Consider the following 18951-nt stretch of genomic DNA (forward strand, 5'->3'; position numbering starts at 1 on the left):
TATTCCGTGTATAATTTGTGTGTTATAAAATACGTCCCTAATCATACAGGGTTGTTCAAAATTACAGGCTTCAACAATGCATACTAAAATACGTTTTTTCAAATGGAATGACCTGCATATCATATTGAAAGAAATTGAATCTCCTAGCAATTGAATATTCGTTGATGAATTCAACAATACCGTAAAATCAGTGCTGATTGTTCAATTATCATATTTCAAAAGTTCTATGATATTTCATGGATATCTAAAACAAATGTATCTTAATTATCATTGGGTAAAAACTGGCTTGCAATCAGGGAACCTTACAATTTAGGTATAAGAACGTATTAAATTGTCTAATAGGAAATTTCGTTTTCTTTCAATACATTTTATGATGCAGGTCACTATATTCGAAAAAAAGCAATTAATTATTTTAGTGTGTCTCGTTGAAGCCTGTGATTTTGAACAACGTACGTATTTTATTACATGTGATTAATACACGGGATATTGGTAATCCATAATGGAAATTTCACCTTTCTAGGATTCCAAGTACCGAAGTGATGAATATTTAATTGAATCATTGTTCTGGATGAAAAAAATAAGTAAATAAATCAATTCGAAAACCGGTAGGGATAGGAACAAGAAAGTTAATATGTACAGGGTGGGCAAATAAGCGAGGTAAGCGGCTATATCTCAGGATCCACTCATCGTAGAGACTCGCGGTAAAAATTTTTATCACTAAAGTGTACAAGAGAATACACTGGAAATTGTTTTGAAGTTTATACCTATACCGCTAGGGGGCGTAATAGCTACCGTCGAGTAGAAAAATGAATTTTACTCGAAAATATTTCATATGTAGTTGAAGAAAAAATATCATCACTGTAATCCTTGGAAAATTTTCTATCTTTTTAAATTGACACTTTCGATTTTACGACATCAAATAAGGGTAGGTGAAAGGGAGAAATCTGACTGATTGAAACGCCTGTAACTTCAGTTTGGCTCAACATTTTTGAGCAAATTAGATCTCGTCTGAAAGATAACAGGGTATTCTATTTGAAATATTGAAGTTGTTAGTTCTTTTTGATATATAGCGCAGGTTTTATCTACGAATAAAACCTGCGCCGTAGGAGTAAATTTATTTATTCGACTTTGAAAAAGCCGGCCTTATACAAAATGACCTAAAAAATAGTGTAAAACTGACCGCTACTTTTCTTAGTTTTCAAAATATGAATGTTCCAACAACTTGAAAAATTTCTAAAAAAGAAAGTAGAAAACTCTTTGTAAATTTTTTTGAAACTGTATCTTAATAAGTTGTAATTTTATGTATAAAACAATCAGCTTCATAGCTTTGAGGGAAATTATGATATTGGTGTAAAATGAAAGAATTTCGTTTATGAATAATTATTTGTATTTGGAACTTCTAGGTAAAGATTCAAACAGGTGACTTTATGTTTCCTAAATAATTCTCCAGACTCTTAGCTTTCCTAGTTATTAAAAAAAATGCTACTTAATGGGCTACTTAGGCTGAAATCAGCCTTGGAATACATCGAGGTCCTAAATTCTTAAAATTAGTCATCCGAATACAAATATGTTTTATCCATTTTTAAGCGCAATGTGGTTGTTAACTATACATATAACTAATGTACAGTGAAAACATATGTCATATATATACATATCGTTGCCAACGAGATAACTCAAAAAAGGGCATTTTGAGTTATCACAGCCTACCACTTGAAAAGTGATTAGTGAGCTCGCCAGGTGGTTCTTAAAATTTGAAACTCTGTGGTACTCAGAATAAGGGAGATAGGCCAAACATATGTTATATATTCGAAATCAGGGGAATGAGAGCTAGTCAAAGATAGAAAAATATACAGGGTGTTCTATTTGAAAAAATGAAGTTGCAATCAATATGTGACCACTCTGTATATATTTCATTTTGTGAAATCATTTTAAAAAACAATAGTCCATTTCGAGAAACTTTTGTAGGAAACATTTTTTGTGCCTATTTCAGTAACAAAGTTAAAGAGGGGGTCAAATTATGGTGAAAAACCCTGTACATGACTTCAGATAATATACAAAATCTAAAACAAAGATTGAAGAACGTAGACTGGGAGATATGTAATTCCAGAAAAAGATGTCGGTACTCGTGGGCGCGGTTTGTGAATGTTTTCAAGACTGAATTGAACTTTTCTTGTCCCATCAAGGAAATCCAGACATCTACCCGAAAACAACCTAAACCAAGAAGTGGGAAGCTGAAGAATTGCAAGGCAGGACTGGATATCCTGCACACATGTAAGCTGTGCAATCCTGCATTTAAGGTTTCCTACAAAGAAACTAAAAAAGAGTACGACAGCATTCTTCGACAGGAAAAATCCGAGAACTATAAATATGATATACTGGAATCAGATAACAAAAGCAAAACCCTTTGGAAAACAGTCGAGAAAATTAAGGGAATCACAACTCCTGACACTGAAATACCAGGAGATCCAATAAAAATAGCGAATCTATTCAATACCTTTTACTCGCATGGGACGAAGGATAGAACTGAAAGAACCCAATATTCACAAAGCAACCATAAAAAAAACAGGAGTGAATTCTACATTCAAACTACTACCGGCGACTGAAGAAGAGACCAAGAAAATAATCTCCTAGTTGGAGAATAAAAACAGCTACGGGTGTCATGGTATCCTAATGAAACTGATAAAAGACTGTGCAGAGCAAATAATGTCCCCTCTAACTTATCTAATAAATATGTCTATAAAATATGGTATTTTTTCAGATGTTCTCAAGGAAACACTGATCAAACCAATATTCAAGAAGGGTGAACCAAACTAACCTCAAAGCTACAGACCTATCAGCCTTCTAACAACATTTTCCAAGATGCTTGAACTAACAATCTGCACTCAAGTAGTAGAATACCTCGTAAAAAGAAATCTTTCTCCCACACAACACGGTTATGTCAGAGGTAGATCAACTCAGACAGCAGTGTTTGAGTTCATTTCACGAATGCTACATGCCTTGGAGGATTCTAATATAACAGTGGGTCTAATGCTGGACCTATCAAAGGCTTTCGATACTCTATCCCACGACCTCATTCTTCCCAGAAATGTGTGAAATGATAAATTAAACTCTAGCCTCTAGGTAAATTTAAGTGTTAGCCAGTGGTTTAAAGCGAACGGTTTGTGCATGAATTCTGAAAAAAGTGCCATCTTATTCAAGACAGCTCATTCCGGTTCCCAAGCGCCTTCCAGCATTTCACTGTCTGACTCCACAATAGAACTGACCAAATCATGTCGCTTCCTAGGCCTCACTATTGAAGATACTCTTGATTGGAGCGAGCACATTTCCAACCCTTGCAGTCAACTTAGTTCCATCTGCTACACCATAGGAGTCCTCAATAAATATCTGGACACAACTTCACTAAGAACAATATACAAAGCATTATTCGAATCGAAATTTAGATTTGGCATCATGTTCTATGGTAGTTCATACAACCTACATAGAGTGCTAAAAATGCAGAAGAGAGCGATGGCTCTCTCATCCACCTCATCCACCAGATCATTCTGATGAGAATGATCTGGTGGATGAGGAGGACAGAATCATGCAGGGGAGTCTTCAGAAGAAATGATCTATTGACTGCTCCTGCTGTACATATCCAAGAATGCCTGATCTTTGCATTCAAGAATAAGCACTATTTCGAAGAGAAAATAGTTAGTTTTAATATAATGCAAGAACAATTGCACTAAAATATCCGAAACACAGATTAAGTCTCACTGAAAAGGGACCTGAATACAGATGCATTCGTTATTACAATAAGATAGTTCACAAACTGAGAGGAGAGGGACCCTACAACAGTACAAGAAATTTATCTTCAAGCTCCTACTTGAAAACGAACCATATAGTGTGGAAGACTTTATGGAACACAGACTATAAGGCACTAAATGATCCTGTTTCACTTCAAGTGTTCAATGTTGTAAAACTTTCATGTGTACACTTTATCTGAAATAAAGCACATTATTTATTTATTCATTTCAGTTTAATTAATTTTGGTCAAGATTTCGCGGATCACATTATTACCTGCAATAACATTGACAATTGTTATAAAAAAGTGGAAATAGAATAATTGTCATTTAATTTCGATTAAAATGTATTTCCATCAAGTAACGACCGAGTCAATCCAATAGATCACAATTCCATTTTTTGTGAAGATAACAAAACACTTCAAATGAACAGACGAAATAAAGCACTGAAACTGAACTAAATGACAAATGACTCTCGGCAGGACGCATGTGCACTCTCATTCAAAAGAATATTTTTTTTAATCCCTTAAAGCAGGTTTCTTGAATGATTTCAATCTGAAGAAGCTACCGTGTAGCTTGACAATTGTTATAAAAAAGTGGAAATAGAATAATTGTCATTTAATTTCGATTAAAATGTATTTCCATCAAGTAACGACCGAGTCAATCCAATAGATCACAATTCACAATCATATTGTGAATTGAATTCAAACGTTATAATTTTGAACATAAGTTTTGATCTCAGGGTATGAAAATAGGCGCTGAATTCAATGGATGAAATATTCCGCATGGGTTATAATCAATTGATCTGATTCTTGATTAATTGCTCTGATTTGTTTTCCTTTACGATTTCGTGCCATTATAATGTTAATACTATTGTCCTAAATTTTGTTGATGCAGTAATTATCCATTGAATCTTTTGCTTTCAGGAGAGTATAAGATATTTCCATGAATTCAAAGATGAAATATGCATCAATAGTCCCACACACCCTTCAAGTATGGTTTGCAGTCTCCTGCCATCTGTTCTTGACCAATCTGTCAGTAAATGTTTAGTCACGGCGTTGTTAGCAGCTCTAAGAGCGAATGGTGAGTACATTACAACTTTAAAACATCTTCTGGTTTTTTAACCAAGTTTCTAGCCATTTTGCTGGTATATCTTGGACATAATATTTGGTAAATCTAAATATAGTTTTTTTTTACTTTATTGTTCTTTGCGATTACCCCGATCTTGATTATAAATCTATTTCTTGGTATTTAAAAACTCAAGGCCTAAGTCGAAATAAAGCATTAAATATTCAGAATGATATTTTACTGTTACATGCTTACATTCCCTTGAATGCTTCTGCTTTTTGGATAATTTATGAGATTTAAAATGCCATATCCTACCTTCATTAACTAATATTTCATTAATACAGTGAATTCTAATCTAATTATTCCTACTCCCATAATACATTTGGTTACGAAAAAACATACAATTATGACATAACATACAGGTCGCTGCGCATTTTCTCTAGGTTGCACCACTTTTCAATGAAAAATGTCCCGTTTGTCCAATCTTCCATGCATTTCATATTGCAGGACATATTTAAAACTAAATTTAAAGAACATCGAATGGATTTTACCGAAAATCTGCGACTCTCCACCTAATGATCTCTCAAAAGCTCCTGCTGTCAGTGCTTTTTTACATTCATTTGCGCCATGTTCAATGAGGACAAATTACTTACAATTATGCAGAAAGAGTTAATTTCATAGGTATGTATTTCAATACCTACTAACGGAACTGCTTTGCGTCTCGAATTTTTCGACCTTTATACGTGTTTATTCTTATCACTTAAATCTTCACTTTTGTTTACCTAACTGTAAATGATGATTTTGTTGGCTGATGGACAATTGGCGAACGTGATACTAAACTAATCACTATTTTGAACCTTCATTCTTCACGAGTACTATACATTCCGATTTTATTTGAATACTTAATTATTTTCGATTCATTATCAGTTCCAGTTTTTTACCCAAATAACAAATTCCCAAAAGCATGGCATCGCTGGCAGAGATGTTCAAGATATACAATAAAAAGTATCCAAATACAAAATACTTTGAAATACAAAATAATGTGAATGTTCCAGATACATTTCTGAATTGAATCTGACATACTAAATAAAAAAATACGCTTTTCAAAAAAAAATTCGATATACATTTTGTTTGAATTCCTAAGTACAATTTCAACAATCTAAAATTATTTCAACAAATATATTTGATTTCCATATTTCAGAATTAGAACTAATCGATTCGACTCATGAGTTTCAATATTTTTGATGTTTTTTACTTTTGTGATTATTTATTCGATAAAAATTGGTTGCAGCAAATGTGAATTAGTCCGAGTTTGCTTTCAACAATTGAACATTATGCTCAATTGAATCAATCGGAAATGCAAAGATACTTAAAAATTCTCTGTAATATAAAGGTAATCAAAAAACGATTCGAGCTATTATTAGCCAGTAGATAAATATTTTACCTGGAAAAAATTCCGAACTTAATTAAACTTCTATAAGTTGTTCGGTGTTGCTGTGGAATGACTCTGTCAAGTTACCCAACACTAGAACCCTGTACTAACTTTAGGAGGGCTGAAGAACCTCAACATTTCCGGACTTTCTTCAGTTTTTTGCTCATAACATCTAAACTAAGTAGTTTTCGACCAAAACGTTTAGTTTCAAAATTTAAGAGCATTAAATTCTCTACAATTGTGTATTCAAAAGTTTTTTCCTGAAACTAATATTAACCGAGATATTTTGATCGGCTGTACTCGATTGATATGAATTCTATGAAAACTTTCTGAGAATTTAAAGAAATATCATCAAGTGGTATAGATGGAGTATCAAATCAAATCATAAAACAGACTATTGTATATGAAATAATTAAACCACTAACTTATATTATTCATAATTCATTGAAATCTGGAGTGTTCCCCATGAAACTAAAGATAGCAGAGATTATACCAACATACAAGACTGGACACCCTGATGATTACCCAAATTATAGTCCTATAAGCCTGTTGCCATCCTTTTCAAAATTATTTGAGCTTGCATATTGCAAACAAATAATGGGGTTTTTTATAGGTAATTCATTCAGTACAAGTCAATATGGTTGTCTAAAAGGGAGATCTGTCCCGACAGCGATATATCAGTTTTTAAAGAGGATTTTAGATGCATTTGAGGATGGGGATTTGGCTTGTTCCTTAACCTATCCAAGGCCTATGACTGTCTAGATCCTGAAATTTTATTTGGAAAACTAGAGCGCTATGCAATCCGAAGAATTGCACTTGATTGGGTTAGGTCATACTTTAGAGATAGAACCCAGTTTGTGAAAATTAACATTGATGGAGTTATCACAAGATCTGATCAACTAAAGTTGAAATTTGGAATACAACAAGGAAGTATAGCTGGGCCTTTATTTTTATTTGTATACATAAATGACTTCGGTACAAAAGTAGAATGGAAAATAAGTAAATTGGTTGAGGTTGATACTAACCTTCTAGCAGTGCAATCTCTATGGCCTGATCTAAAAAAATTGATAAATACAATAATGATACACACTGAGGAATGGTTGGAAGATAACAACCAAATTCTAAATAAAAACAAAACAAAAACAACCCTATTCAGTCCTACGAACTCTGGTATAGAAAGCCCAGAAAAATAATTATTGGTAGTGGAGAGTCTAAATTAACAAAAATTAAATAAGCAAAGGACCCCGCACGTTTAGTATGGGAAATGGCTTTCCGTGAATTTGGCTGAATTTTTGATATGTTGTAGTTCTTGATGAACTGATCAGAAAAGTCCTTAGCCACAAAGCTCAAAAATGGACAGTTTTCAGATATGGAGCTTTGAAAATGGATTTTTTGCAATTTTCGAGGTTTTTGCTCATCAATCTCATTTCTGGTTTTGATGGAATTTGGATGTTCGGTGGCCAGAACCCGACTGAGGAATGATCTTCCTTGGTTATATTAGGCACCGCCATCGATAATTTTCTATACACTGCCACGTTGGCTATGAAATGAGATACAATATCCAAGATCTTCCATACATCTTTTCATGCCACAAGATGACGCCAGAATAATTCACATGACTTAGAAACGACATATTGTGAGATTTTTTTAAGAGAGACCATAATAACTGAATCCTCATATATCTGATGTCCAATAATATCAAATATGTTAGCCGAAATGTTCATAACCAGGCATCGCGAGCTGTAATGGGGGAAAATGGGAAAATCATAATCATATATCCTCAGGGATAACAATTGTGATCACTTTTGATGTCATTTACATATGATATGTGATTTTTTTCTCACAAATCTCGATAATCTGACAATGGGGTGCCAAGACATTTTCCTCAGAATGTCTCGAAATTGATGATAGCATCTCACAGACAAACGAATCCGTGAAAATGTCTGCAGTTTTTATGCAATATAGTACTATACGGGTAGAATATAGAAGTCCAAGTGTTGGAAGCTAACTATGAATGGAACTTCCGATATTAACCCACGAATTCTTGAAAATAATTTTTTTTTCTATGAACTTTTTGAACTTCACACATACGAATGAATAATATCTAATAATATGATCGTTGGCAAAATGAATGAGTAGATCAATCAAAAACAATATAATAATGAGAGTAACATTCTTAATTGTAATAACAATAATGATAATAAACAAAAAATGTTCATAGAAAAAAAAAATTATTTTCAAGAATTCGTGGGTTAATATCGGAAGTTCCGTTCATAGTTAGCTTCCAACACGTGTACTTCTATATTCTACCCGTATAGTACTATATTGCATCAAAACTGCAAACATTTTCACGGATTCGTTTGTCTGTGGGATGCTATCATCAATTTCGAGACATTCTGAGGAAAATGTCTTGGCACCCCATTGTCAGATTATCGAGAATTGTGAGAAACAAATCACATATCATATCATATTCATCAAATGTGTTATAGGCTTAACCAAAGTATCAGACAAGAACTTCAACAATCTAATTGTTATTCCATCAGTACCAGATGAGCTCTTATTTTCAGCTTTTTTGATTGCTGTCATTATTTCGCTTCCTTCAACATGTGTTATAAATAGACTATTTATGTAGCCAGCCGAAAGAGCTGTACACTCATTAGATAATTGAGCATATTTTGTCGTTAATGCCACACTTGCAGCAGTTGAGAAGTGTCTACCAAATTTTTCAGCCACCTCAGCTGGACTATCAATTGACCGATCTTTGTCCTTTATCGATAAGCGTCCCGTGTTAGTTGATTTCAATCTTCCCAACTGCGAATTCACGATTTTTTAATGCTTTTTTGAACGTTGTCACTGTTCATAAGTATGTTATTATAATGACTTCTCTTGGTTGTTTCAACAAATAACTTGTACTCTCTTTTATAACTCTTATATAAATTAAGAAGAGTAGTATCCCCCAAAATTCTCGAAAGCCAAAAAAGATCCTTAGGTTCCTTACTCCTTACCTTAATTTCGCTAGTGACCCAATTGTTAGTGCAATTGCTTTTAAATCGTTCAATAAGATTAGTACCAATCGCCCAATTCAATACCTCTATAAATGTGTTATATTTTATGTCAACATCTTCAATCTCATATATTCTATCGAAAGCATTCTCGCCCAGGGCAGCCTTTACCATGCAATAATCTACCGTGATGTATTTAGTTCTACGATTTACCCTATTGAGATCTAATGGACTGACCACCGGCAGTCTGCAGATCAGCGCCAAGTGATCACCCAAATTAGGTTGGACAACCCTAGATGTACCAACGTTAGTAATATTAGTAGACAAGTAATCTAACTTTTGTTCTTTCACATTTCCACAACCATCATGATACACTCTAGATGGAGAAACCGATGTTAGCTCCAAGCCAAAACAATTCAACAGCTCCAACAAGGATCGCTTTTCACCGCTATCCGTAAAGAACCTTACATTAAAATCCCCGCAAAAAAATCAGATGCCTACTCACTTTAGTACTTTTATTTAGCAAATTATAAGATTTGTCCAAAAACAAGTTGAAGTCAACGCTTGGTGATCTATATACACAAATTATACAATAACATACATTTCCTAACCTAAGTTATCAGCACAACATTCATAGTCGACATCTTGAGCAACGTTCTCACAGTCAATTACCTGCGCGTTCATGTCATCCCTAACATATATCATGGAACCTCCTCGAACTTGACCATTTCTGGTATAAGATGAAAAAATTTTATAGCCTGGGATGTTCATTAGTTGGATATTATCACTACTACACCAGTGTTCGTTGATACAAATCAGATCCAGAGCCTCACTTTTAGCAAACATTTCAAGTCAGTGGATCTTATTGGTGATACATTGAATATTCACATGACAGATTTTTATTACTCTGCTCGGTTCATCAGTTAAGTCGAGCTGGCTTTCGAAATAAATGAAACCTCTTTACTGCTATACCCTCTGGCCATGTAAAAGGGTCCATTAGTTGTGTAGATAGGGGACATGTCAGCACCCACTTTGAAGGCTCAGCTAGTTGCTTCGTTATGTGCTTGCAATGGGGTAATAATGAACTCGTTTTTCTTAAATTTACTTTTCAGGTATAATTCTATTTGGTTTTCAGATACATCTTTATGTGCCTTACCAACATACAACGACATCCTTCTGGCTGCAGCAGCAAATGTTGTATCGGATTCACCTGTCGAGCTTCCCCATACAATTCTAGATTGTTTTTTAACTTGTTCACTTTGCGTTGGATAAGTGTCCGTATTATTTCTCATGCCAATAGAGTTTTGTTCAGGTAGTTTGATTCCCTTACCACAGTCCCTTTCTTTCATTGACATTAATTCTCCTTTCATTGACGGTGGCAGTCAAGGAATTTTCGGTGGAGCCGGCAACAGTGTTTGAGATATTTGTTGTTATATTTTTATCATTGATTATTACCTCTAAGTTGTTGTTTATTTTCTGAAGACACTCAACTTGTGTTTTTGCAACTTTCAGGTCACTGCACAGTTTAACAACGTTTATGTTAGTTGCACTGTTGAGGCTATCTTCCGCTACATCTACCGAATCTCGAAAGTATTCATTATCGTCAGTATTAACACTCTGTTCTATATGCATCTTGAGATCCCTGGACAGTAATACACCCGATGGTACACCTTTTGAAACATTGATTGATATCAAAGTTTCTTTTTTAAGTTTATTAAGTTCCGCAGTAAACATAATGCTTCTTTCAGTACTCGTCGCCATGTTGTCATCTCTTACTGGTATTAAATCTCCGCTGTTTTGTTCCTTAGTATCAATCGTAGTTTTCTTCAATTGTCGCTTCGTCGTTAGAGAGTTTCATATTCTGAGCCTCAGCTGGGCTTCATTTTTTATGGTGTTAAGTCTCTCATCGGGTACAAGCTTATTTCTCAATATGACCCGGTATTGATCGGCTACTCTGTTCAGAAACTTAAAGTTCGGGGTAGTTTCTGTGGAATTCTGCAAACAGTTGTTACCGGTAGCCTATTTTATCCTCTTCCATTTTAGTCACTTCATAGTATATGCGCATGATCGTTTCATTTATAGAACTTGTCCATTTCATGCGTCTTCTTGGTAGATCTGGTTGGGGATCCTGCGCAGCACCTTCAGCAGTCGGAGAAACTCTTGTTATTCTTCTCCTAGAATTTTGATATTTTGATCGACAGACGGCCGTCTCCTTAGCACTCTGTCACCGACGTCCCGCATACTGTAATGTACAGCGCCGGCTCCAGACACGCCCTGACGAACCTCAGGTAGCGGTTCTATATTCCTTTCCTATTCTTTAAATTCACCATCATTCATGGGTTCATCCGTATAGTAGAGGAGACGGCGTTTGATCGCTTTTTACGATCCACATAGCTACGGTAGTAGAATTCTTGAGTTGCTTTCCACACGGCTTCGTCCGTTACCCTGGACAGGGACCCTTCGACGGGTTTCAGCTTTCCGAGTCAGGGAGCTCCTGGAATCTGCGGTGGGCAGGAGTCGATTCAACTCTCAATAAAGATTATTATTATTATGGAGGACAGAGTGAATGAGAATAATCTCTTATGGTAGAACTGTTGAGAAAAACGATGAATATATAAGGGTTCAAAAATTCTCTGCAATGGCGCTAGTACTTTCATCCTTGTTTACTACCTAGATTATTCTTATATTCCCCTTCTACCCTCCTTCCTTCCACCCTCCATAGACCTCGTGTCATAATGGGTATAAGTGTCAAATCTAATTCAATAATTATTTGAAATTTTAATAAAATTTTCTATTTTTCAGGTTGTTTTGGTGTTCATGCCACTATGAAAGCCACGGATAGCTATATTCATACTTTTTATGGTAAACTTGGTTTTGTGGAAAATACGCAGGCTGTGGATGGTAAAAAAATTATGAATCGTAATTTTTAATCAAGAAATGGATTTACCTATTTACTTATTTAATAATAATAATGGATGACTCTGATGTTGTATTACTATAAGGAAATTATACATAACTTATAGGTAATTTGTGATTGATAAAATGAATTAACTAATTCGAATAATTAATTTAAATGTGACGTATTAAAGTAATACATCAAGAGGAATTAGTATTCAATATTTTCATTGTTCATATGTAAATTTGATTGATGAATACAAATGTTTTTTAATTTTCCTATTTTTTTAATGAAGCCTAACTCATGCCCTCTCATCTACCCCATACTTAAAATAATGCTATCAAATTGAAAATAAAAAACGAAAACAGAACGCACAGTCGACACTACGCGCTCTTGCAAATTGAAATTCTGCCGAAAATCCAATCATGATCAAATTAGGCGTACCTAACCAATGATGAGGGAACAAGGTAATAAAAATTTTATTTGTCGCCAGAAATTGGATATTCTATAGTTATTATCAGTTCTTTCTTGTGGAAGTTTGCGTTTGCAAGTGATCAGAGATGAAAATGATTTCAAGTGTGAGCCAAGAGGAATGAAATATAGGGAGAAAATGAGCGATTCCAAAAAGCTACCCTGAGGTACTCACCGACCAGAGACAGTTTTGGCTTGGCCTCCTTCAAAGCACAACGTAAATTATTCTAGCCAATAGTATTGAAAACCATTTCTCTCTGTATCGACAAATAAGCATCGATTTTCATAAAGTAATTTCACCATTTCTTAACGTCGTCGAAGCGTGTATCTTTCCATGATTGAATAGCATAATCTACTGAACACGAATGACACAAGAAATATAAAAAAATAATACACAGTTTTGCCTTCATAACCATCTTGAATCGTATCATTCCTATTAGTTTCAAATAGGTTCATTAAACATCTTTCAAAATGGAAAGTGTCATATAAAAGGGGAAATTTGAACTATAAGAAAAGGTACATTGGACTATTGTATACATATGTACCGGGTTTTCACCATAATTTGATCCCCCCTTTAACTTTGTCACTAAGAGGTACAAAAAAAATTTTTCTACAAAAATTTCACGAAAACGACTAGTGTCTCAACAATTTTCGGTTATACCGGAAACATAATTCTACTTCCTTATTTCAAATGGCACACCCAGTATATTATTGCATCATTAGACAGCTTTTTTTTATGACAATTTCAGCAACATGCCATACCTTTAGTAAAAAATCAACGATTCATGGTTTAATGGAATTTTTATGGAAAAAATAATGGCGACGAGGACTGACTATTATTGAATATTTCTGCAAAAAAATTTCTTCTAGAAAACTTTTATTCATTCCTAAAATTCGTTATATTATAAGACAGTTTGATTTGGACCAAAAATGTACTGGTTTTTTGCCTCTGTGGCTTACATAATGATTTTATCCCTCTTTCAATCAGGGTAACAGGACAGTCTGTTTATATTGGTTCGACTGCCATGTGTTATTTATTATATAGGTGGATTAGTGCTGGCCGTATGGGAATTTTATTGCAGGGAATGTTGATAAACGCAGCGAGACGGATGTTATTTTCGAGAATCAAGAATGAAATATAAAAAGGCGGCCAGCAAACTTGGCCGAATTGCCGCCCCTCAAATAGAGGCGCCTGAAAAGGCCGCTTCTATGTTTCACCTCTAACGCCTTCCTGCTTGTATTTTAAATAATTATTAATTGTTCATTTTTTGAAAATAATATCACGGGCATCTAGGTACAATTTTAACAGTCGGAAAGTTATCACAAGAAGTTATTTTATAATTTAGAATTCCATCGAATCCAGTCTTCATGCAGGTTCACTATTAGAAAGTATGGTGGAAGTTGATCTAAATCCATATTTTTTTCAAAAAATGTTATTAAATATCATGTTTGTACGCCATCAAATTTAAAAAATATTACTTCTAAAATTTCTTTGTTGACTTTGATATTTCCTCAAATTCAACAGTTTTAGATAGCTATTTTGAACTGATTTCTGTTACATGTTTAGAAACTTAAGGGCGGTGCTGGATGTTGACCAGCTTGTGAGTATCTATTATGCTCAAGTGGAATCTCGTCTTCGATATGGAATCTGCTTGTGGGGCATCTCAACCAAATCAAAGGATGTATTTGTTGCACAGAAAGCAATTTTGAGGTGCATTTTTAACATCCCTAGGAGAGAAACCTGCAAACTGGCTTTTAGGTCCGGCAATATTTTGACGCTTGCCAGTTTATATATTTTTGAAATTTCGTGTTATATTTATAGCAACATAAGCTCTTTCAAACGTAACGAAGAGATTCATAACATGAATACAGGCCGAAAAGGATTGATTCACACGCAGGTTGCAAAATACAGAATTGCTCAGAGTACACCTATCTAGGACCACGTATTTTTAATCATTTGTTAGGTCCAGTTCAACACTTAAGATGTTTAGGACGCGTCTTAAAGCATTTTTGATGCAGAATACTTTTTATACTGTGCAAGATTTTTTTAACTGTCCTGTACATTAATATAAGTTTTATATATGTTTATATAATTGTTTTTGATTTCTATGTTGAAGTTTGTTGATATTTCTATATTTTGACATTTTTGACGTTTCCGATACAATGTAATAATTGTCTTATGGAAATAAAGATTTGATTGATTGATTGAAGTTTGGACTTGCAGGAAATATTTCTATAACTGTGAAACAGGAATATTTTCAGTTTTCAGAAAGAAAATTAACTTATGAAAACACGTTCATCAAACGCAACTTTTTTAATGACAAATTGTCTATCTGACATCACATATATACATATATTTCATATACCTACCGAACAAATTAGGGAAAATATAAAAGATAATCATCGATTTTAACAATTTCTCCATTATATATATTATTCGATATTTAATATATCGATTCTTTACAAGCGATATGATATGATCAGTATCGATACTCCTCGCTTCAACACTATCTGTAATATCAATACTTTTGAAAGTATTGTTCAAAACTAACGCCACCTACATAATGTTAGTATTTTTAGATCATTGATTTCCTTTAGAAATTAGTTTTATAATTCTTAATACTAGCTAGTTATTTATTTATGTAAATAAAACACATGAGCCAACTTTATCTACTTTAATAATAATTTTTATATCGTTTCTATGTGTGTGCGTACTGCGTACTTGTTGAAAAGATCGTTGGATTGCATCATCATCGGGCCACCTTAACATGGACGGACATCTGTCAAGTTGGCGTCATCACAGTATTGAAACCATAGAATAGTGTTTATCCTTCAACGCTCCCTTCTCGTCGGTGATGTTTGAACCTCTGCTTCAAATATTGCTGACGATTCCATTCATTTTGATGCTTCTTCGGATCTAACTAACCTGTTAAAAAAAAACTTTCTATCTACAGGAACACATTACGCTTCCTGAAATCCTTTTATACCTCTGATAACTACCTTTCATTATTATTTTTTAAATAAAACAAACATTAACTTCTTTAATCAACATAAACTGTTTTATTCAATATAATACATTATCTGCATTACCTTCTTAAATAGTTATTCTACTTTATCAACATAATAAACAACTTAAACCTCTTTATCTTCCTAGATATCAATAAAAAATTTGAGTGATTTTCAACACATTAACTACTTTATCAACATTAACTTCTTTGTATTACATAATAAAAATAAATATTGCCTCCTTATGAACTTCCACTTTCCAGTTCCTTGTTCATTCAAAAATATCTTCATTTCCTGCAACAAATTATTCAGTATTAATTTCATTTAGTACTAAATTTTTGAATTCATTGAATTTAAGACTCCCTAAAGGCTTCGTTAAAGCATCTGCTAATTGATTTTTAGTACTGACCCACTTAATTATTATGTTTCTTTTTGATATCTCAAACCTAATATAATGAAAACATAATTTCACTATATGTTTTAATGTTTGAGAATCCTCAGACTTTGCAATATTGATTGCTGCCTTATTGTCTTCATACATTATAGGAATGATATTGACCTGAATGAAACGTTTGCACATTTCTCTAATGCTAACTACTTCTTTACACCCTAGAGACATTGCAATATATTCTGCCTCTGCAGATGACAGAGCAACATGAGTTTGTTTCTTAGTTCGCCAGAAAATTACATCATCAAACAACTTAATCAAAATTCCACTTGTTGATCTTCCATTCAGATCACCAGTCCCCAAAGATGCATCAACATAGCATTCCAAATTATTTCCTATACCTTTGTATTTAAGACCTAAGTTTACCGTTCCTTTCAAGTACCTGAATATTCTTTTAACTTTCATACAATCTTCCATGCTATAATTATTTTGTTTTCTACTTAACATATTTACAGCGTATGTAATATCAGGCCTTGTTCCACTTGAGAGATATAGTAAACTTCCTATTGCCTCTCTGAAAGGAAATACCTTTCGAGAAGGACGTTCACACTCTATTTCTCCCTTCCTTTCTGTCTCTCTTGTCACCATTGGGGTGCTGACTGGTTTACAATCAAGCATTTTGAATTTTTGCAACATTTTTATGATAAATTTTCTCTGATGAATGTATATTGTTCTGTTATTTCGATCTCTTTTTATTTCTATTCCTAAGAATTTTTCAGGACAACCCAAATAAGTCATTTCAAATTCCTTTTGTAGATCATTCCTAATTTGATTCAACTTACTTTTACAATTGCTAGCAATCAAAATATCATCTACATATAATAGTAATATAACAAATTTTCCATTTTTCCTCCATATAAACATACATGATTGCAGGGGATATTTTTCCAAGCCTAAACTGCTCATTGTCAGTTGGAACCTTTCATACCATCTTTTTGGGCTTACCTTTAGTCCATATAAAGCCTTTTTCAATTTACAGACATAATTTTGTCTTAGTTCATCTCCTCCTTCATATCCCTCAGGAATTTCCATGAACACTTCCTTTTCTAGCACACCATTCAAAAAGGCTGTTTTCACATCCAGCTGGTGTAATTCTAAGTCATACTTATTGGCTATTATCAACAGAAATCTAACATCTGATAGTCTAGCTACAGGAGCATAAACTTCTCCGATGTCATAATTGTTTGTATCAGCATAGCCTCTTATTACGAGTCGAGCTTTGTACCTTATCTCATTATTGGATTCTTCTTTTCTTTTGAATAACCACCTGGTACTCATTATAGACTGACTCTTAGGAACACGATTTCGTTCAATCAATGACCATGTTTCATTTTTCTTATGCGAGTTATATTCAGATTCTATTGCTTCCAGCCATTTCTTTCTTTCATTACTGCCAATAGCCTGAACATAGTTTTCTGGTTCCTCATCATTAAAGTCATCACTACTTATATTTTCTTTTCTATCACCTATTAGAGCAGTAAATTTTTCTCTAATATCATTTACATTACTTTGCTCTGTAATTCTTTTTGGATTCAAATCTTCTGTGAAGAATTCTGATCCTGTTTCATTTTTCTCTACTTGTTGGTCATAAATTACATTCTGTCTATTGTCTTTATTGAAGTAATTTCCATATGTTTTAGATTCAATGAATCTAACATCTTTGCTTTTTATAAACTTTCCACTTTCTGGTTCAATAAGAGTATAATATGTGTCCCCACATGCTATCAGAAAAGCTCGTTTTCCTTTCTCTGAGAATTTTCCCTTTATCATTGGATCTAAGGCAAATCCCACACTTCCAAATCTTCTGAAATACCTTATTGTACATTTCTTTCCTGTAATCATTTCAAACGGTATTTTGAAATCGATTCTACTCTTTGGTGTTTTGTTGTATATGCTTAGTATAAACTGTAGAGCATAAGCCCACAACTGCTGTGGAAAGCCAGAATCCAGAATTACACTCCTTATTTTCTCTTGTAATTCTCGATTAAATCTTTCCGCAGTGCCATTAAGATTTGGAGTGTAAGGTGGAGTATGTTCCAAAGTAATTCTTTCTTTCTCAATCAATTTCTTCATGTTTTCAGTACAGTATTCTGTACCATTGTCTAACCTTAAGAATGTTATTTTTGCATTTTCGCCCTTCAATATTTTAGCATTTTCCATCATTTTGCTAAGAGCAATATGCACTCCCTTTTTATCTGCCATTGGATATGCCCATGCATATCGGGTATAATCATCTATGAAAGTGATTATATACCTTGCTCCATATTTATATGTGCATGGGGATATGGGTCCCATCACATCTGTATGAATGAGTTTTAAAGGTTCATTGTATTGATACCTTTTGGTATTGCAAGGTTGTCTAGTTATTTTTGCTCTGGCACATACTTCACAGTCAGTTATTGCTTTAGTGAATTTAACATTCTTTAATTCTGGGATTAGCTTGGCTGCCTTCTCTAGATAGCTTTTAGACACATGCCCTAATCTGTAGTGCCATAACAGACCAATGTCATTTTTCAAACTTTCTACTTTTCTATTATTTAGTTGTTGAATGTCATCTAATTCCATTTCACTAACAGTCTCTAAATACTTTTGTAAAGTATCTTCATCATTTATTTCTTCATATGTTATTTCATTTTCAACTTCATTATCAGATTCTATTTCTTCATATTCTATTTCATTTTCAACCAAATTTTCCTTGTCTTTATTTATTTTAGGACTTTCGATACTTTTATCACTCCCTTCGTTCTCCATAACCTTTACATTTTCTACGTTTTGATAGAAACTTTCTATTCTATTTTTGCCTACATTAATAATTTTTGGATTTACAAGTTCAAACTTTAACCACCAAA

At 33.7% G+C, this 18951-nt stretch overlaps 1 protein-coding gene across 4 annotated transcripts in view; it reads left to right on the plus strand.

Moving 5' to 3' along the window:
• LOC123679932 (protein O-GlcNAcase) overlaps positions 1 to 12454 on the plus strand; it is a 64653-nt gene extending 52199 nt beyond the window's left edge. For all 4 annotated transcript variants that reach the window (XM_045617507.1, XM_045617506.1, XM_045617509.1 and 1 more), the window contains 2 exons: positions 4706 to 4862; positions 12084 to 12454. In XM_045617507.1, the coding sequence (XP_045473463.1) occupies positions 4706 to 4862; positions 12084 to 12211 (285 nt within the window). In that variant the 3' untranslated portion in view covers positions 12212 to 12454. The remainder of the gene's footprint in view (positions 1 to 4705; positions 4863 to 12083) is intronic.
• Positions 12455 to 18951: the final 6497 nt, after the last annotated feature.

This window comes from Harmonia axyridis, chromosome 5 (assembly GCF_914767665.1).
Source record: "Harmonia axyridis chromosome 5, icHarAxyr1.1, whole genome shotgun sequence".
NCBI classification, from domain to species: Eukaryota; Metazoa; Arthropoda; class Insecta; order Coleoptera; family Coccinellidae; genus Harmonia; species Harmonia axyridis.